General features: G+C 36.2%; 1 protein-coding gene across 9 annotated transcripts in view; it reads right to left on the reverse strand.

The window, feature by feature from the left end:
* Positions 1-22,824, reverse strand: part of RIMS1 (regulating synaptic membrane exocytosis 1) — a 463,443-nt gene that overhangs the window by 210,964 nt on the left and 229,655 nt on the right. For all 9 annotated transcript variants that reach the window (XM_082474132.1, XM_082474094.1, XM_082474131.1 and 6 more), the window contains exon 4: positions 706-1,046. In XM_082474132.1, coding sequence (XP_082330258.1) covers positions 706-1,046 — 341 coding nt within the window. The remainder of the gene's footprint in view (positions 1-705; positions 1,047-22,824) is intronic.

Consider the following 22,824-nt stretch of genomic DNA (forward strand, 5'->3'; position numbering starts at 1 on the left):
GTCGACAAATTGAAATAAATAATCTGATCACGTTAGCCCAGGCTTACAATCCTCCGAGGCTTTGCATTATTTCTAAGATAAAGTCTATGAAATTTAACCTGGCTAAAAGGCCCAGTGTGACCTGGGCACTCAGACCTTACCAGTCACCTCTTCCCCACTCGCTCCCCCTCTCTGCCACTCACCCTCGAGCCCATAGTATCTTTTAGGTTGTCCCACCGGCCTTGTTCCTTCCGGCCAGGTGCCAGCGCCCTTACCTGGAACACCCTTCCCAGCCTTCACCTGGCTCATCTCTAGTCACCTTCCAAGCTCAGCGTAAAAGAAATGTCCTCTAGGAAGGCTTTGCTGATGCACCCACACACCCTCCAGTGGGTCAGTTCCCCACCCTCTTCTCTCAGAGCACACTTTCAACTACAGGACTCACTCAAACAGAAAATAAATGGTCCAAGAGCTGTTCTCAGTTCAGGGCTGGAAGTTAGTAGTGCAGGTGGGTGACTGAGTCAGATGACTTGTTTACATCCGTGCATGAAAGACAAGCTTCTCAGCAAAGGTCTCCTAAGGAAGGATACGTTCTAGACAGAGGCAGCCCAGGCCCAATGTTGCCTTCCTGTGGGCCCCTTCCACATATCCTAGCAGTTAAATTCTTGCAGATGGCTTTGCTCTCCATCTAAGACTTTGCCTTTTGCTTAAGGGCTGATGGCCTCTTACCTGTCTCTGGGAGGCTCACTTCTGGACCTGAAAGAAACCTGCTTCTGCTCAGGCCTCCCGCCTTGCTGCGAGGGCTCGGCCCCCTTGCTCCTGTCGGGCGGCACGCCGTGGGGAACCTGGTCCTGGCAAGAGGCAGCGGCTGTGCTCAGGGGGGTCTGAGACCTAGATCGCTCCTGCAGCCGGGATTTCTTTTCTCTCGGGGCCTCAGAACCAGCGCCTGTAGCTGTATCGCTGAGGGTTCCATCCTGACTTGGCTGCGGAGGGCCGCTTCCGAAGAACCACGCCCCAGATTTGGTTAAGATTTCTTGTTGCTTTCGACACAAATTGCATACCCACATCACCTATTTGAAGAAGAGAGAACGATATAAATTTTCTGTGCTATTTGGAAATTATTTGTTTTCATCACACTAAAATATCCCTTAAGGAAGAAAGAATGGCTGCCATCTTTATATTTATCCTTGTACATTTCTCATGAAAATGATCTTTGTACAAGTCACCGTCAAGTATATGAATGCCTGGACTGAGAAGCATCTGAAATCATAGAATTCTGGTAACCAGGACAGAGTTTTGCTTGGCATTTATAACACTATGATTCTGAGTTGCATATTACCACGTATCCATCACATTTTGAATGACTGACTTTGAAGTTTCATTTAAAATAGCTTAGTAAAAATGGTCTAAGCAGGGTAGTCGATTGATTAGAAAAATGTTGTAGGGCACCATAGAATTAATATTTATGTACGTAAACCTCGGTGTGTCATAGGATTTAGAGGGATCTATCTTCTCAAAAACCATCCATTATTAAAATCAATATGACAAGATATTCACGTGGAACAAACAAGGAAAGGTAGGCACAAAAGAAAAGGTCAGGCTGTATATTCTCTCTAGTTTACCAGCAACCAACTAACCTCAGCTAGAAGAGCTATTTCGGAGCCATCATTTGGAAACACATCTGCTGATAACTTATAAGATGTTATCACCACTTAAAGTAAATCTGTATAGCTGCTCTCCTCGTGGTGACACAACGAATGTAATAATGGGGACAATCATGGTAACAGAGATAATGAATAATACAATAATAACAGCAACGCCCGCCTCAGTGACTTTTCTCGGATCGCACTTCAGTTTTTCCTTTGCATTTCAGACACAGCACCTCCGGGAGAGGCTGATTACCAAACTCTAGGTCCTCACTTTCACTAATACTGACTCAGTCAACAATTGTGCAAACATATCACGTAAGGATGAATAAATCCTAGACACATTAAGTGAGAAACAGTATAAAAGAGGAAAAGAAGAAGCATTGTTTAGTTGGCAAAAATAAGAAAATGTACTACTGAAAACATTCAGATGGATACAAAGAAAACTATCACTTGTTATTGTTTACAAGACAAAATAAAAGCTAAAGTGAGAATAAGAAAAAGACGGAGAAAATATATTTTTAAAAAGGAAAATATTGCAGATGAACTGTTAAGAACTGCTCCCTTCCAAGCAAGAAAATGCAAATGAATTTTGAAAACTAAGACCAGCAGAGATATTTGCTATAAAATGTTTACGATTGATTATGCTTAACTCATTCCTCTACACTTCCTTGGGTTATGAAATGAAGACAACTTGGTCCACAAAAGCAGTTAATTATAGCATCTGCACAATGTATTAGATCACAGACTTCCCATTTAACAAGATGAACAATGCATTGTATACGCCTGTATCAGAATACAGGATCTATGGAACGGAACTTCAATTTAACGTGCTTGCCAAATATGGCTATACTGTGCACAATGTGTTAATACCACCATCTCTTAGATGTCATTAATAAGGTCCCTCAGAAGTCCTGATTGATTGAAAGTGGACGTATCAAAGATGGCGATACCCTAGGACCAGAACTTCCATCAACAGTGACACTGAGTCTCCTCCGCCCAGACCCTGGATGGGGACAGGTGATGTGCTTCCTCTTTGGCTGACTCTTTGGTTGACAAGACAGTGATGAGAAGGTCTGAATTCATGGAGTTCAAGGAGATTGGTATGAAACTTTGATTATTTTACAGAAACTAAGTAGACATTAAATTTTTATTTATTACACTAATAATAAGCAAAATACTACTCTTTATCAAATGAGGTCCTTTTCTACAAAAATATTAAAGTGTATTTAGGATAAATATGAATTTCCTTCAAAACCGTACAGAACACAACAAAATTTACAATTATTACAAAAGCTTCAAGATGGAATTAAGCTGAATAAAGAGGCAGAAAAAAGCAGAAGATATGCACATCTGCATATTTTCTAGAAAGTTGTTATCACAATCTTAGCTTGATTGTCTCACATTTTTAAGTGCTATAAAAAAGCATCAATAGAAAGTAATTGCCAGATTTGTGCAGGTTCCACGTTTTGAATATGTTACAAGTTTTGAATATGTGCTACAGGATTGATAAAAGCAAACAAAATATAGTTATTATTTATTTTAATAAGTTAAAATTACAATTAAATTGTAATTAAATTAAATTAAATTTTAGTTAAATTTTACAATTCACTTAATTTCATTTTTAATTTATTCAAAAGGTTACAATTAGTAGTTAAGTAGAAGCAGCTGTTTTAATTAATACATTTAATATTATTCATTCTTTTAAATCTGTGATATTTCATTAATTTTTGTAGAATTTTAACACTTAGGAAAACTATTGTTTAATTCCAAATTTTCCTATGTATTATTTTTTTGTGCACCGTAATATTTTTAGATTTGTATTTAAAAATTAATAATAAGTGTGCTCAACCTATCTGCCAATTTGAAAGCAAAATTAACTGTAAAAAAGTTAAAATATTTTTATTGAAATACTATCTCCCACTATCCATTATTAGTCATATAAATTAGTCTTGCCACAAAGTTTACAAATGAAAAAGAAATTGCTTATATGAGATGTAAAAAAATATATGAGATTACAATAGAATATTAGTCATACCTTTCAACACATTTTGTATCAAACATTGCAGACATGTATAAAAATGAGCTAATTCGTTGCTGAGAAACAACACGGTTATGTGTGTGAGATAGGTTTCCACTGTCTCATAGTAGATGAGATAGTGGAAAATAGTTGATGACAGAGGAGATGAAAATGAGTGAGTTCTCTTTGGTGCTTGTTTTGATGTGTGTGTGTGTGTGTCTGTGTGTGTATGTCTGTGTGTGTGTGTTTCTCCTAGTCTTTTGTTATTGTTGTTGCTATTTCATAGGTTTATTTTTTCCTTTTGGAATTTTATTAAATACATAATATGGATTTCTGAAATATAAAATATGATATAAATTGCTTCTTTTTAAAGAGTAAAGCACCACAATCCCACTGTCCCACTATTAAGATTTCAGTTTAGTTTTTCTATGCAAATTTAAAACAAATTCCACTGTAACTTGGCATTCTATTTACTCACTTAATATTACAGCATAAATATTTATCCATAGAATATGGATTCTAAATGTTTCTAAAACATTTTAATATTACAAAATATTCTATAGACACTGTATACCATTAGTCTAACCCTTAAACTGCTTACATTCTTTCACATTAATACAGCACTCTGCAGTAAAAAAGTGTTGATCAAACTGTTTTCCTATTTAAAGTCATTTATTTTTTAGAATGTATCAGAAAAATCAAATTACTGGGTAAAATTTTAGAGTGCTTTTAAGGTTCTTCTGCTATAAGCACTATATAATAGTTTAGGATTCTTTGTCTATTTTGCAAAATAGCCTCCCAAAAGGGTTTTGCCAAATTGTAACCAAAAACCTGACAATATCAGCTCTGGATTTTAAGATCTGATGATTTAATAAGCCCCCAGACCGTGTACTCTCACTCTCATCAATGTTTCAGATTTAAGATAACATAATGAGATCTCACCTAAATAATCGCCAAAAGGCATCTAGCAAAGTCATAACTGTCCATTCAAAAACACCTCCACATAAGCACATACAAGCACACCCTGAGAAGTCCCAATCAACCTTTCTAATGCCTTGTTTTTGTCTTTGTGCCTTTTTCCCCTTATGGATAGTTAATAAATCATTAAAAAAAAAAAAACCCAAAAACCTAGAGCATTAAAGGGAAAGGCCAAGATAAATGTAAAGGAGAACTGATTTTGGAAAAGTAAGAGATAATTCCAAGAATAGAAAAGAAAATTTAAAATGGTCTCTAATTAGTGTTCAGATACCAGAACAAAAAGAACTCTTGAAAAACAATACTAAGATTGTCAACAACAAAAAACGAATTTCAAAGAAGGAATTTATTAAAAAGTCAAGAGATAAAAAAATATGAGACAAAGTCCAGCTAGTTCCAAAAGAGAGAACAGAACATAGCGGAGAATGAATTTCGCAAAAATAATAGGAGGCAAATTCCCAGAGAGGAAAAAGTCACTGCATTTTAACAAAAAGAATGGAAAAAGAAACCACAAAGAGACAACATTGCTATAAAATTTCAATACACCAAAGATAAAGAGAAGATCCTAAAAGCTTCCAGAAAGAAAAAGTCAGATCCCTTTCAAATAGAATAGATCAGATTTCTCATCAGCAATATTGAATGTTTGAAGACAGGGAGAAATACCTTCAATGTTCTTGGGGAAAACATTGGAGCCTGCAGTTCTATAGATAAGCAATTCATCAATCAAGTGTAAAAGCAGTAAGCAGTATTTTCAGCATTTGGAAGAACTTGGAAAATTTACGACTCACGTAGCCTTCCTTAGCAAAAAAAAGTCTTCCAAGAAAGAGGAGGAAATGGGATCTAAGAGCAAATGGTCTTTTGCAGAAAGAGCAGTTAAGTCCCAGCATGAACAGCCCTTTCAGGAAGCTCAAAAAGAATCTTGGAGCAATAGTGCTTTATGACCACGTAGAGGGGTGGGATAGGGAGGGTAGGAGGGAGACGCAAGAGGGAGGAGATATGGGGATATATGTATATGTATAGCTGATTCACTTTGTTATACAGCAGAAACTAACACACCATTTTAAAGCAATTATACTCCAATAAAGATGTTAAAAAAAAAAAAAAAGAAACTTGGAGCAAGAGAATGAGGCTCCTGGAAGGGGGATTTCAGGAGTGAGAATAAAATATCTGAGAAAACAATAGCAACAGCAACAAAGGACCTCATGGAATGCACAGTGTAGTTTACGTAAAGAAACTTAGCTGGCTAAAAGAAGAACCCATTTGCATCTGAAGGTAGGAACATTCTACACCAAGTGGAACAATGTATTGGCCCCCTAGAATATCATGCATAATCTAAGCCCACCACTCAGCTCTATGGTGGATAAGAACTGTATTATTTCAAGTTGCAGATGTGCCTGGTGGAGGAAATGAACTAATGATTAGGTGGAAGGACAGAGGGTTGTCTAAATGAACCTTATCCTTCTCTGTCACAGCAAGAGTATACGGCTGGGAGCAGTGTTTACTAGCCCTGAACTTAGATGCTCGGTTGTACTTTGTCTCTCGTGAATAGACTTGCAGTTGGGAAAGAATATACTTGCAGAGGATTCTTATTTTTGATATTGATATAATGCTTTCTTCTTTTTATTTCATTTTTATCCACATATACATAGTCACATAGACAGTTATATGCAGTTTGATGTCTAGTGGTATATTTACCTCTCAACTATACTCATAATATATGATTAAAAGTAGAATGGCATACCATGATCATTTACTGCCATTTATTGATAATTTTATCACTTCTGTTCATTTCAATTTTACTAATGAGAATGAACGTTTTTCCCAGTGTTTTCCAGATGTTCATTAGGACATTAACTGCCCCAACCTTTTGTGTCTTTATCAATTGAATGAATACTATTTTCCTACCTGTTTTAATTGATTTAACTCTTTGAGAGAAAGAGTTTTCATATTGTTACTTGTCATTTCAATTATTTTTCTCTTTGTCAATAAAATGGTTTTTCATTTTATACAGTCGAATCTAATGTGCTCTTCCTTGGCAATTCTTCTGTTGTACTTTAGCCCAGAAAATGCTTTGATAAATATTCACTTTTATTTTTATTGACTATTTATATGGTTGAACATTTTACAATTTGCTCCTTTGTCCCTCAGAATTTACTCTGATATGTGACAAGAGATAGGGATCTAAAGTGGGTTTTTTTTCCCCTCATAGCTAACTATCTCAGCATGATTTACTGGATAATCCTTTGTCACACGGCAGACCTTCAAAGAAGACTATGTGTCTAGAGCTAAACAGCACAGGTTCTAATCTCAGATCCACCACTTATTTGCTATTTACTCAGGCCCCCTCCCTGAATCAGTGCCGTCATCAGTAAACTGAGGATACTAACAGATCCTAACTCACTGAGATGTTTTGGGCATTAATGACATAATTTATCTGAATCGCTCAGCACAGAACCTGACAGATAGTAAGTGCTTATGAGGCACTAATAACATGATAATGCCTAATCATTACTAATAACTAATCATTACCATCATCATTACTTTACTAGTCATACATATAAAATCTTTTAGGGGCTTTCAGCTGCATACAAAGCCAGCAAGATAAATTTTGTTCCTACAGAGATACAGACGTATAAATGTGAACGTAATTCAACCACATCAGCTGCATTACATTATACAGTTCCTACACCTTGAGATGCTTTCACACAGGCTGTCTGATGGTGTGTCTCTCATTGCTCTTGTCTGTGTAAAAGTCAAACATTTTTCTTATCTTGATTCTGTGTAGGTCACAGCATGTCATTGAACACTGAACACGATGAAAAGAACAGAACTTGGGGGTGGACTGTCCCACCTTCCTGCCCTGGTAATGAGGAAGTCACACCATCTCTCTATGTTTCAGTTCACTCATTCGTAAAATAGGGAAAATAATAGTAATGTCGATTTCACAGGCTCTGTCAGGATTAAGTGAGTGAGAGAATATATGCAACCGTGTTTAGCACACAGAAAGCACTCAGTACATATACAAAACTCACTGAAGACATGTCTTCAATTAAATTAAATTATTCTTTATTTTCTGTATGAAGTGCCATACTCTGCACAGATTTCTGATTTAAGCAAATATTTCTGTTATGTGCTAGGCATTGTTCTAGGCTCTGGGGATATATCAGTGAACAAAATGACAAAAATCTTGCCTGTGGAGTTTATGTTCCAGTGAAGAAAACAGACGAAAACAGAACAAAATAGTAAATATACGAGGCATGCTGGATAGTGAGAAGTGCTGTGGAAAAAATAAGAACAGGCATTCTGTGTGGCAGTGAGTGGGGTTCACCTTCAAACTGGCTGGTCAGGGAACATTTCACTGAAAGAGGGTATCTGAGTATGTCAGGCTGTAAGAACAACAAGTGAAGAAGATTTTGAAGAGGGGTATGCCTGCTGGTTTCAAGGAACAGCTGGGGCCGAGGCAGTGAGGTTGGCGTGGTGTTGTGGGTTCAGAAAGCAACAGGGGTCAGACTGAGTAGGTCTTCGTGAGTCACAGCAAAGACTTTCACTTTCACGATGAGAGTGATGGAAGCTCTTGGAAGGTTTTTTTTTTTAAGTAGAGGGAAGGATTGATTGATTGATTGATTGATTGATTTACTCTTGGAAGGTTTTGAGCAGAGAAACGACCTAACGTGTTTTATGCTTTAATATGATCCTTCTAGCCACTGTGTTGAGAATTAAATGCAGGAGCTCAGTTGCAGAATCTTTTTGAATTGAATTCTAATACTGCTCTTTTTGCTCTCTTTAGGCTCATCTTTGCCAGATATGTTTTCTAACCCCTGTAGTTTATCTTTTTGTGTCATTTTGTTGGCGGTGCATCTTTTCATATACAGCCCAGGACCGAGTTGTATTTATTTATCTAGTCTTTGTGTTTCAGTAGCATCCAAACATGCACTATCTTTATTTTCTATGTCCTGACTCATATTTTTTTCTGGCATTCAGTAACTTTATTGACATTTAATAAATTGTGGCAACTATTATTATCGTAACCTTAATTTAAGGAGCAGAAACTTATCTGTTGTTCGCAAGGAAAGTATCGAGGTACTATGCGTGAGAATTCACAAGTAAGTTCAAATTTATTGTTTCTAGTGATAGAAAGTGTATAAAGTCTCATAAAATATTCTACTGTGAGTAAAATGACTCCTATTTTAGATACTACCTGGTCAATAGATAGCTGGCATTATGGAAATTCACAGGTAATATTAAAGTACTTTTTATTTTATTGGTTTATAACACTATATAAGTTTTGTGTGTACAGTATTATATTTTGACTTCTGTATACATGACTGCATGCTCACCACCAAGGATTTAGTGTCCATGTGTCACCATAGAATTGACCCCCTAACCCCCTTTCCCTCTGGTAACCAATACTTGTTCTCTGTACCTTTAGGCTTCTTTTTGTTTGGTTTGTTCATTTATTTTGTTTGTTTCTTTGATTTATATTGCACTTGTGAGTGAAATCATATGTTATTTGTCTTTCTTCATCTGACTTATTTCACTTAGTATAATGCCTTCAAGGTCAATCCGTGTAGTCATGAATGGCAAAATTTCATCTTTTTAAATGAATGAGTAATATTCTATTCTATATACACAAAACACATCTCCTTTATACATTCTTCTGTTGACAGGCACTTAGGTTTTTTCCATATCTTGACTATTGTAAATAATGCTATGATGAACATAAGGGTGCCTGTATTTTTTCAAATTAGTGTTTTGTTTTGTAATCTTTGAATAAATGCTCAGAAGTGGAATAGCTGGATCATGTAGTAGTTCTAGTCTTAATTTTGGGGGGAACCGCTATACTGTTCTCCACAGTGGCTGCACCAATTACATTCTCACCAGCAATGCATGAGGGTTCCCTTTTCTCCACATCCTTTGATTTCTTTTTTGACCCAGTAGTTGTTCAGTAGCATGTTGTTTAGTTTGCACATTTCTGTGATTTTCCAGCTTTCTTCTTGTAGTTGATCTCTAGTTTCATAACTCTGTGATAAGAAAAGATTCTGGATATAATTTCAATCTTCTTAAATTTATTGGGACTTGTTTTGTGTCCCAAAATATGCTCTATCCTTAAGAATGTTCCTTGTGTGCATGAAAGGAATGTGTATTCTGTTGCATTTGGATGGAATGTTCTGTATAAATCTATGAAGTTCATCCTGTCTAATGTTTCATTTTAGGCCTCTGTCTCCTTGTTAACTTTCTATCTGGATGATCTATCCGTTGAGGTAATGGTGATCCTATACTAGGTGCATATATACTAATCATAGTTATGTCTTCTTGATGAAATGTCCCCTTTATCCTTATGTAATGTCCATCTTTGTCTCTAGTTACAATTTTTTGGCTTGAAGACTGTCTTCTCTGGTATAAGTATGTCTACCTCCACTTTCTTTTGGCTGCCATTTGCTTAGCATATCATGTTTCATCCATTCTCTTTGAGCTTATGTTTGTCTTTAGAGCTATAGTTCAATCTTGTTTTTTATTCCATCCAACCACTCTGTGTCTTCTGACTGGTGAATTCAATCCATTTATATTTAAGGTGATTATGATATGAGAACTTAGTATTGCCATTTTATTTTTTCCTTTCTGTTTGCTCTATATCTCCATTGATTCTTTTTCTTTCTGTTTTTGTCTGCCATTTTAATTTGGTGATTTTCTATGATTTTTTTTTCAGTTTCCCCTTTTTTAGTGTTTTCTCTCTCTGCTCTGGATTTATGTTTTGTGGTTACCATGAGATTTCTATAAAACATCTCATAGATAAAGTCGTCCTTTTTCTACTGATAGCATCTCATTTTCATTTGCCTATATGGATCTCATCCTTTTCTTCTTCCCCTTTTATGTTTTTGTTGTCTCAAAGTATCCCATTTTATGTTGTAAGTTTGTTACCAAATTGAAGTAGCTATAATTATATTTATCGCTTTTTTCGCTTTAAACTTTATGCTATAATTAATTGCTTAACAACATATTCTGATATAGAGTTGTAATTTTCTGATTTTGTCTGTCGATTTATCACCTTACTCAAAGTTTTGTGTACTTTTGCTTTTTCCTTTCAGGTAGAAGAGATCCTTCCAGCATCTCTTGTAAAGCACGTCTAGTGGTGATGAACTCCTTCAGCTTCTGTTTGTCTGGGAAAGCCTTTATTTCTCCTTCATAAGGGTACCTTTATGAAGAGTAACTTTCCTGGATAGAGTATTCTTGGCTGACAGTTTTTAGCTTTCAGTACTTTGAGAATGTCATTCCACTCTGTCTTGGCCTATAGAGTTTCTGTTGAGAAATCTGCTGTAGCCTAAGGGCAGGTTTCTTTGTAGGTGACGATCATTTTTTCCCTGGCTGTTTTAAAATTCTTTCTTTGTCATTGACTTTCAATAGTTTTAATATAATGTGCCTTGGAAAAGGTCTTTTTGCATTGAGATAATTAGTTGTTCTCTTAGATTCATGGACTTGTACATCCAGTTCCTTCCCCAGATTTGGGAAGTTCTTAGCTATTATTTCTTTGAGTAAACTCTCTGCTCCTGTCTTTCTTTATTCTCCTTCTGGGATACCCATTATCCTAATGTTGCACTTCCTAATAGAGTTGGATAGTCTTGCAGAATTTCTCCTTTTTTTAAAATCTTTAATTCTCTTTCTTCTTCTACACATATCATTTCTAGATTTCAATCTTTCAGCTCGCTAATTCTTCCATCTGGTCTGCTCTATTTCCAATGCTTTTAATGCATTCTTTATCTCCTTTATTGAGGTCTTCAGCTCCCAAATTTCTGTTTGGTTCTTTTTTAGAGTTTCAATCTCTTTGGTAAAGTATTCTTTCTGTTTGTGAATTTTATCCCTAAACCCATGGAGCTGCCTGAGTTCTTGCTCTTCTGCATCTCTTCCTCCAACGGGCTCCAGGAGAGATCACAACTCCTTTAACAAAATATTTTTGAAGCTTATACAATAAATGGGTATTTGTTTAATAAGTTATATTCATGCCTCCTAGATTAACACAGTATTTGCATTATAAAACATGAAAAATATAAATTTAAATGAATGAGATAAAATATAATAGAATTTGAATTTTATATTGTACCCAAATAAAATTAGAAAACACTAACAAAAACTCTGGGAATAGCCTAATTTTGGAAATTAAGCAACAAGTATCTAAATATGCGAAGGTCAAAGAATAAATCATAACAGAAATTAAAATGTTTGTTTTGATCTGAATGATAATAAAATACAACTTATTAAAATTTCTGAGACATGGCTAAAGTACTTTTTAGAAAATTATAGCTTTAAACACTCCATTCCAAAAGAAACAATTATAAAATCAATGATCTAAGTTTTCACATTAAAACAGACAAAATTAATAAAATTAATTAACAAGAATAATGAAATATAGAATAAAGAAGAAAACAATAGAGATTAGAGTGGAAATCAGTTAAATATAAAATTTAAAACTCAATAAAACCCAGATAAGATCAATGAAATCAGAAACTGGGTTATGATATCTCTTATATGTGGAATCTTAAAAAAAAATGATACAAATGAACTTATTCACAAAACAGAAACAGACTCACAGACTTAGAGAATGAACTTATAGTTACCAGGGGGGAAGGGTGAGGGCAAGGGATAGAGTGGGAATTTGGGATTAACATGTACACACTGCTATATTTAAAACAGATAGCCAACAAGGACCTACTGTATAGCACTGGGAACTCTGCTCAATACTCTGTAATAATCTAAATGGGAAAAGAATTTGAAAAATAGTAGAAAAAAATTTAAAAATAAATTTAAAAATTAAATTAAATTAAAATAAAAAAGAAAAGCTGTAACATTCATTTCAGGGACCAGCTTCTATTTCAAATGTGTCTAAATGGAGAGCTATGCATTTAAAATGTGGACTATTTTCATGTAAGGGAAACAAAATAAATTGCACTGAGACCCACTTAAACACTTAAAAAAAAATAAAAGAAACTGGCTTTTTGGAGGGACTAATAAAATTGATGAACATCCCACTTGACTGATTAAGAAAAATAACAGAAAATAGAATTACCAAAAGAGGGGACAGCACCACAGATCCTAGACTCATTAAAAAGATAAATAAGGGAATATTATGAACAACTTTATGCCAATAAGTTAATTAACATGGATTAGAGAAATTCCATTAAAATTCAAACTACCAAAACTGACACAGGAAGAAATAGAAAACATCAATTGCCCCATAACTAATAAAGAGGTTGAATTCATAATTAAAAGACAATGTACAATGAAAATGTCAAAACCAGATATCTTTACTGGAAAATTCTTTTAAACATATTTAAAGATATCAAAATGATATCAATATAACATGGACTTTTTTTTACTAACAAAGAGGAAGATTGACCACTTCCACTTCTGAACTCCTTTTATCAGGTCAGCTTAGCCTTGAAGCTAAATTCCTGATACAAGAAAACCTTCCTGTAGGAAAATAAAGTTAAAAACCATTATCCCTCAAAAACATAGAAGCAAAAAGATTTAAGAAAAAGTTTATCAAATATACAGGAAACCTACCACTAACAGTACATTTATTGTGAAAGACAAATGTTTTCTACCTAAGATCGACAGCAAAGCAAGGATTTCTGTTCTCAACACCACTATTAACCATTGTAATAGAGATCATAGCAAATACAATAAGGCAAAAAGAAATAAAATATAAATTTTGGAAAGGAAAAAGTAAACGTATCCTTATGTACAGAAGTCATAATAGTATATATAGGAATTCCTAAAGAATCTACAAAACACTGCTGGAACTAATATCTTGTAGCAGGACACAAATTCAATATACAAAAATAAATTTTAATCCTTAAGGATAAATTTAGCAACTATATGCATAAAAGCTCTACACTAAAATTTATAAAACATTGTTGAGAAAAAATTTTTGAAGACTGCTGTGGACTGGACTGTGTCCTCCCCCCCCCCCCATTCATATGTTGTAGTCCTAACCCCTAACATGACTGTATGTGAAGATAGGGGCCTGTAAGAATGAGATCATGGGGGTGGGACCCTGATCCAAAAAGACTAGGATTAATGTCCATATAAGAAGAAAGAGATGAGAGCTTTCCCCCCTGCTCCTGCCTGTGGAAGAACAGAGGGAAGGCCAGGTGGAGACACAGAAAGAAAGTGGTTGTCTCAAAGCCAGGAAGAGAGCTTTCACCAGACCCTGACCCTGCTGACACCTTACCTTTGGACTTCTCAGCCTCATGATAAATAAATGTCTGTTGCTTAAGCCACCCAGTCTATGGTAGTTTGTTATGATAGTTCAAGCAGACTAATAAATGGAGACATATATCACATTTAATTATTGAAAAACTCTGCCTTGTTAAGATGCTATTTCTCCCAAATAAGAAGCATGAGTGGGAGACCAGAGGTAAGCAGAGAGAAGTTTGGGTGTTTTTTTCCTCCAGTAGTTTAGACAGTGACTTCATCCCTCTATAGCTCCCCTTGGATGGCCCCTCATTATACTGCCCTCCCAGGATCCAATAGCACCATTTCTTCCCCAACTACTCTAGACCTAGATGTGTTCATGGCTTTCCAGCTTCAAACCAGCTCAGTCTCTGATTGGATGAAAGCAATCTGCCTCTACCCTTACTTCCTGGAAGAAGCAAAAGTACTTGATTTTGATGTAGTATAACATCACAAAAACCTCAAATTACATCGTACATTTTTTATGAAAAGTCTAAAGCATCCATCCAAAAATTACTACATATACCAGGAGGCAACACCACATGAAGAGAGACAGAAAGAGATGAAGACAGAGAGACAGGGGCAGGTAGAGAGAAAGAGGAAGAAGGAGAGAGAAACACGTAATGGAAACAGACCCGCAGGAGATCCAAATACTGCAGTTATAAGACAGATATTCCAATATGGTGTTTAATACGTTCAGTAAGTTAGATGACAAGATGAAGAATCTAAACAGAGAATCAGAAATTATACAAGAAGCAAATGAAAATTCTAGAACTGAAAAAGAGTGAACTTAAATAATTAAGAACTCAGTAGATTGGTAGCCTTTCAAATTAGAAAAAATAGAAAATAGGATTAGTGAACTCAAATTAGGATAAAATATGCAGGCTGATGTAGGGAGAAGAAAAAATATTGAATTATAAAATAAGGATGATCATAAGAGAGATATGAACCATGGTAAGAAGGTTTAGCATGTGTGTAATTGGAGTCCTAGAAGGAGAGAATATAAAGTATGGAGCAGAAGCAATCCTTGAGGCCATGATTTTCCAAAACTAGCTGCTATGGACCGAATGACTGTGTTCCCTCTATATTCATATGTTGAAGCCCTAATCCCTAATGTGATTGTATTTGGAGGTGGGTACCTTGATTTTGAACTTCCCAGTCTCCAGACTGTGAGAAATGAATGGCTGTTGTTTAAGCAACCCTGTCCGTGGTATTTTGTTGTAACAACCAGAATTGACTAAGACACCAATGAAAGACATAATGCCACAGAGTCAAGAACTGCTGCAAACCCTAAGCAGAATAAAGACAAAGAAAACAACACCTAAGTACATCAGAATACAACTATAGAAAACCAAAGACAAACTTTTTTAAACAGCCAGAGAAAAAAAGAAACATTATTTTCAAAGGAGAAACCATAAGATTGATAACTGACCTCTCAACAGAAGAGTCAGAAAACAGTACAGTTATATTTTGGTGATGAAGGAAAACAAATGCTAAATGGAATTCTATAAAAGTGGAACATGTCCTTTAAAAATTAAGCCATTCTTCTTTTTTCTTTTCTTTTCTTTTTCTTTTTTTTTTTTTTTTTTGGTCTGCTGCAGGAAGGAGGGATCTTAGTTCCCCGACCAGGGATTGAACCCATGCCCCCTGCAGTGGAAGTGTGCAGTTCTAACCACTGGACCACCAGGGAATTCCCCAAAATAAAGCCATTCTGATTCTAATAAAATGCGAATGTGTTACCAGCTGAAGCACAGAAAAGGAAATACTAAGGAGAGGTTTTTAGAAGGAGAAGTATACCAGATAGAAACCAAAATACGGGAAAGAATGGAGAGCAACAATTGGTAAATCTAAATAAATATTTATGGCAAGCAAGAATCATTTAAAATATTTATCTTAAAATAAATCTCAATAATAGCATAAATGTGGAGGCGATATATTACATTAATGTGGTATAAGGTCCTTGTATTTTCCAGGAAGTGGTAAATATATTAATAAACATTAAGCATTAATAATATAATAATAATATTTGTGGATAACAAATAAAGAATGGCAAAAGAATGTATTACTAACAAGCTAATGGAAGAATAGAAAGCTAAATATAATTAATTCAAAAGTAGGTAATAATGGGGTAAAGAGAAAATACAAAAGAAGAGGGTAAAGTTAACAGTACCACAACATAGAATGTAAACAAATTAATGTTCCAGTTGAAAGAAGAAAATCATCAGACTGGATTTTGTAAACAACCTAACCCAACTACTTGCTAGTTAGAAGAGATATTCCTTGAATATAAGGATACAGACAGATTAAATGAAGAGAAAGTAAAAGAAGTATCTTGCAAACACTGACCAGGAGAGAGCTAGTGTCATTATACTAATACCAGACAAAGTAGACTTGATGTAAGAAATCTTACTATAGATAAAAAGGCACATTTCATTATAGTAAAAGATTAATCCATCCAAAGACACTAATCTCTAATTTTATATGTATTAGCAATATAGTCTCAACATATGAAGCATAACTTGACTAATGAAGAAAAATAGGCAAATCTCAAGTATAATGAGAGAAATAAACACATCTCTAAGTAGCTGACAGAACACGCAGAATAAAAATCAGTAAGGGTACAAAAAGTTGAACGAAATTTGACCTCACCGATACATACAAGGAGAAGTGTGCTCATTAACTGCAGAATCACAAATGTGCAAATGCGTAGGTCTAAAAATGCTCTATATACTTGATGCAATCTTCTCCCCAGCACACAAAAAAATCCCACCAAGTTTTTCTGGAAATGCATAAGGTGATTCTAAAATTATTGTAGAATGCTAAAGGTCAAAAACAACCAAGAAAATCATGAAGAAGAAAAATTTCAGATTTAGACTCTTCTTACTCCATTATCCCAAATATCAGGTGACTGCTTTTTTTAAAGCATCAGTGTCATCAGGCCAATTGCACAGTTATTCCTTTATTATTTAGGCAGATGATTCTTATCTATTAAAAAAATTAGTATAAAATGTCTATAGTGCAAGCCCTGACAACTGTTTTTAAATTTTTTACAATGAAAATGCCCGACTTAAGCTTTGATTATGGAGGCATCCACTTCAAAAATGGCAGTCTCAAATAAACACCTAGCCAGGCACAACACAAGATAAAAGAGCCAGGCCACCTCCCCCAGCTAAGACTCCTTTGTTTTAGAGATCTTGGTTGATTTGATACCTGACCATTTGGGACCCTTGTTTTTTATCCTCCCATGCTTCAAGTTCCTCCTCTTTTGTTTTAAATTCACCAATAAAGAGCGGCTAGGGAAACCCTAAACCCCCAGCCCCAATGAAATCAGAACCCCAGGCCGAGCTCTTTTGCCGTCTACCTGTCTACCTGAGACCATGCTGTGTGGTCCCAGGTGTGCCATATAATTTCCAGGACCTGTAAGTCATAAACCTTGTTTTTCTGTTTCCTGATGGTTATTGCTGAGGGCGTCTTGCAGTCATAATAAGAACCACAAGGGCCAGTCCAGCCACCACACTGGGTATGGATTGGCTGAGACAGGCAAACAGCAATTCCTGTAAAAGATTCACAGTGACCATGTGTTTTGGATTTTCCGGTAGTCTTATATTCATGTACTTTAATTATTTCAATAAATGTAGATTAATAAAATGTTAATTACAAGTAGACAAATGATTATGCATTTGTAAGAATTTTCACATTAGCCAACTGACCAGTTTCTTTTTGCCTTAACTTCTCACATGTTGTTGATACATTTTTGCATTCATATGACTCTCTAGCTTTGTCATCTCTATTAAACTGCAGCTCCTTGAAAGCTGGGTCTTTTTTTCTATTCTTTTCATCCTATTGGGCAACCGTCATACACTCTAGGCATAACTGATGCTCAATCAATTTCTGTTGAATTGTTTGCTTCCTTTTCATTCTACAAAGTTGTACAATCAATACATCCATCCAGAGGTCAGTTGTCCGTAAACACAGCAACATGCTGCTGCTTCGAGGGGGTCAAAAACTTCAAGCAAAAGCAAAAGAGAAAGATTCTGCTTTTTGTAAAAATGTGTAACTCTTTCCACGTGTAATTATCCTCCCAGCTTGCAAATTTATAGCTGTTATAAAAATATATATGTGTATATATATATCTTTCTTTCCAGGAATCAGGCAGTCTGCCAAGCAGAGAAAATTCATCTCCCTGAACAGCAGAGATATTATAAATCACTTGTATAATCACTTGCATATTCAAGCTTATAATTAATTCTGGGCCTTCATTAGGTGAGAGTTATGTTCTCAACAGTGTTTCCTGCTGCATGTTTTATACCTACTGTTGCATGCAAATAAATTCTGTCCCCTTTATGCCTTGTATGTTTAGAAATTTGATCATTTTGAAATTACAAAAAAAAAGTTTCTGTAGCATTACATCCACCTGTACAAGCGAACACGAAAGTGCAACTGCTTAAAGCATTATATTTTCCAAAATAATGCATTTAAGGAGATAGCATCACAGATTGGCAGGACCCAGCTATAATCCTCAGTAACCTCGTCACATAATAATATGACGTCAAAATGATAGTCACATCATATTAAACAACAGGTCCATCCCATGAGGTCTGCCTCTTCTACCCTCCTCAGGATCTTTCCTAGGGCTCCTCTAGAACCTTCTCTTTCAGGGCAGCAAATACACAAACCCAGTTTTGTTTGACTGCAGGTGTGTTGTTGCTGGTTTTGTCTGATTGGTTATATAACAGAATAAGTTTGGTTTTGTGACATAATTTTTTATAATAAATGTGTAAGTTATTTATTTCAGTATTTTTAGAGCTAATAGAGACTAGAAAGTGGTCATGTAAAAATTTCACTTATGTTTTAGTGTATCTTGTAGTGAGAGCCCGAAGCTATTCTGGTTCTTGGAAACTTAGGGATTTATTAAAGTCTTGAGGTACAGTTCTTTCAAATGTCAAAAGTCAGCTCTATCCTGAGGAGAAATGTCCTTAATGGCTGCTTGAGAAATCAATATATATCCTGATCAAGGTCTAGAATTTCAAGATGAAAAAAAAAAAATCAAGTCCCACTCCCTTATTTTGCTAATGAGGAAATTGACTCAGAGTGGTTGTGAATTGCTTAAGTTCTCACAATGCAATTAGTTAGGAGTTTGTGTTTTTGAGGGGGGAGTTCTTATATATTCCTTGCTTCCTAATTTAAGGTTCCCCAGTGCCAGCAATTCCACAAATGCTGTGATAATAACAACATACAACCAACAAGTGCACTCCTGCACACACACACATGCACACACACAGGCTGAACCCATGTACAAGTCCCGTCCATATCCCTGTCCTTTGAAGTAAAAGGCTGTTGCTTTAGTCTCCCAGTCCTCCCCTGAGTCTCTAAGGCTGGCTCAGGAGTTACTGATTAGGAATGTGAAGATGTAGAAACAAAGAATAACTCTTGAGCTGGAAAACTGGTAACAATTTAGACTATGGCAGAATCACGGAAGTCCCATTTCCCTGAAAGATATAGATGAAGGCCTGACACACATTCCTATGTTGTTTTATAGGAAGCAGATCCCAACCAGATGAAAACTGCTGACCACAAGCACATAGACCCCAGACTGGTTGAAACCAGAAGATTGATGACACTCGAAACTTCACCTTGATGCCAACCAATTCAAGAATTGTGCACCAGTTGATTGCTCACCCTGTGGCCCCCTCCCTCACACTGCCTTTTTAAAACCACTTCCCTGAAATCCATCTGGGAGTTGGGAGTCTTTTGAGCACGAGCTGCCCATTCTCCTTGCTTGGTGCCTACAATAAATGCTGCACTTTCCTTCACCACAACCCAGTGTCAGCAGACTGGCTTCACTGTGGGCTGGCGAGCGGACCGAAGTTTTGTTTGGTAACAAGGCCAGACATACACTGCATAAGAACCTTAGGATATCTGTAGTAGAGTTGATACTGTTGGGAACAGAACCCAGTCAACACATTAAAGATGTTAGAGAAAATCACACAGAAGGTTTCATGGAGAGGAACACACCACAGTGACTGAGAACCACCTTCCTCACTCCTCAGTCCTTGTGACACCGGGGCAGGCTATGCACCCTCTCTGTGCCTTAGGTTCCTTGACTGCATCATGGGCTCAATAATGGCGCCTCCCCCTGGGCTTGTTGTGAGGGTACTAAATGAATTAACATTTGTGAAATACTAGGAGTAATGCCTGATGCATGGTAAGTGCTATAAAAATGTTTGGTAAACAAATTAAATGTGGGGTTTAAAAATGATCATTTCCCATCCAACTCATGCTGTCTTCCCTTAAGTAAAAAGGCCTGTCTTATATATAAAGTCAAATTATTACATGGGAAAGAGGGTAGGGGGTGGAGAGGGAGGGATTGTGATGCTCTTCTTGGCTCCAGAAGAGGGTATTAGAGGCAACAAACACATACATATTGCAGTGCCGAGGATTAGCATCTGATACAAGGAAGAATTTATTGACAATAAGAGATGTCAAATATAGCACAGATCATCAGGATGGCATGTTTTTCTTCCCCATGCAGCACAGTTTCAGCTGCTAATCTGAGCAGATTGTGGTGAAGTTCAGAGAAAATCAGAAAACCTCACGATCCCTTCTCTGTAATTTTTAAACTCTGATACCACTTCTTTCAATGTTTATCCTGATTCAGCCGACTACTTTTTCAATTAAAATAGGATATATGTCTTTCCACCTTTAAGTTCATTCAAACATGCTAGACCAGCATGATTGTCAACTGTATTTATTACAGTCACCATGGTCAACCTGAACCGAATATAACAATAATTCTGGCCATCATTATTAGGTTGCAAAACTTTGGGAAGCAGAAAAGGGTCTTGGAGGGCAACAGTATAATCTGGACCCTGTGGCCCATCACTGTAGACCAGCCGTCCTTAATTTGAGGGCAAGAGCCATGCATGGAAGCCTGAGAAATAGAATGGAACGAAAACAAAAATTCAGACTTAGGAGAAGACATGTGAATAGTAATGAGCAAACACAGAGAACAGAGAATTACCTCCTATTTCTGTCTGCTTCAATTTCTGCAAACTAAGGTTGAGACATTACAATGCTTGTAAACTGAACAATTCTGGCTATGCTAGCTTGAGAAATTTCTATGCAATAAAATATATTTGTCATTAGTGAGGGCATGGGGGTCAAATATTCTTTAAAAGTTTTCTCATAAATGTGAGAAAATCTTCATGCCTCAGCTTCCAAGGTTTCATTATCTCACATCCTGACATGTGATTAGAATAGGAGGCATCTCCTTTAGAGCTATCATCTCAAACTCCTTCTCTACCCAGGAAAGAGGTCAATAGACGTACACTCTTCCTTGTTAATTCTTGGACAGAGTGAAATCAGCTCCTTTTCTGGAATTCAGGACCATTGCTGCATTGGTGAGAAGTCATTCTGAGTTATTAACCTTTGTAAAAATGTACTTGGCTTTAAAGTAAACCATCTTATTAATGAGCAACTACTTGAATAACACTTAATGGAGACACAGTGCATAGTTGTAAAATGAAGTGTTTTTTGTTGTGTCTTAGCTAATGATTTGCAGCTTCAGGAATGTCAGCTGCTGCAGGAGAAGACATCAGGCAGGCATGAATTTGTCCCCGGAAAATTGATCACATTTACTCTTTTTTTTAAAAAAATATTTTATTGAAGCATAGTTGACTTACAATGATGTGCTAATTTCTGTTGTACAGCAAAGTGATTCTTTTTCATATTCTTTTCCACTATGGTTTATTACAGGACATTGAATATAGTTTTCTGTGCTATACAGTAGGACCTTGTTTGACCATTCTATATATAATAGTTAGCTCACATTTAGTTATATCTGACTTTTTCTTTCTTCACTTTCCCCATCCTTTTTCTCACTCTTTTCAGGATCCATGCATAATGTTATCCTTTAATTGCCAATCTGTGGATGGCTCAGAGTTCTCATTCAAGTAATAGGACCTTATCCAGTGATGTGTCATGTATTGCTGAAGTGTCACACTTCCAGCAGAAAAGATGTAGAACTGTGATCATGTAGAAGAGGCATTTACTGCAATAAGGAATTAGTTATGTCCCTCTGTCATATTCTGGAGCCTTCCTCTGCTCAAAATGGGGTTTGATCTTCACAGGCAGCCCTGAGTATCAGCTGAGCATCCACAGAGCTTAATGGGAAGAAGGCAAGGTCCTGGGATCATCACCAAGGTTTCAATGTAATGCCTTGCTCCCCCTGCCCCCTAGAGTCATAATCCAAGTCTACGGAAGCTGTGAAGCTCTGCACACACGTCTGCAAACCCATTGTCTCTTGACACCATCCCTCCCCCACAGTCTCTAAAACTGGCCACTCTTCCCAAACACCAGGGCCATATGGTGGAGACTTTCTTGACCCAGTATTTTGCTCTGGAATCCCTTTAGGATTCCAGTTTCCATGGAACAATTAAAACTGAATTTTTCCCCAAACTCTGCACTTAAACAATTCCCTACTTTGATATGGTCTATTCATTGAAAGAGAAACAGGACCAACTCCACATCCCAGTTTTTCTAAATTGTCTTCCTTCCTCTGAAAAACCACTGCTGACCAGAAATTGTGTATCTTTCTGCCCATTGTTTTGAGATAAATATATTCAAGAGCATTTTATGACTAGTCTACATGTTAGAAACAAATTGAAACAGCTTTCAATAAGAAAAGAAAAACAGCAAAGAAAAACATAGCATACCAAGTCACCATTGACACTGTTTTCTGAACATAAGTTTATCTACTGCATACCAACCTATCATAAATAACAGACCCATGTTCACCAAAGAACTTGAAAAAGTAGGTTGCTTCAACTATTATATATAGGATGGATAGACAACAGAGTCCTACTGTATAGCACAGGGAACTATATTCAATATCTTGGGATAAACCATAATGGAAAAAGAATATGAAAAGTGTGTATGCATGTATAACTGAGTCGCTTTTCTGTACAGCAGAAATTAACA

Source organism: Balaenoptera physalus (genome assembly GCF_965194825.1).
Source record: "Balaenoptera physalus genome assembly, chromosome: 9".
Taxonomy (NCBI): Eukaryota; Metazoa; Chordata; class Mammalia; order Artiodactyla; family Balaenopteridae; genus Balaenoptera; species Balaenoptera physalus.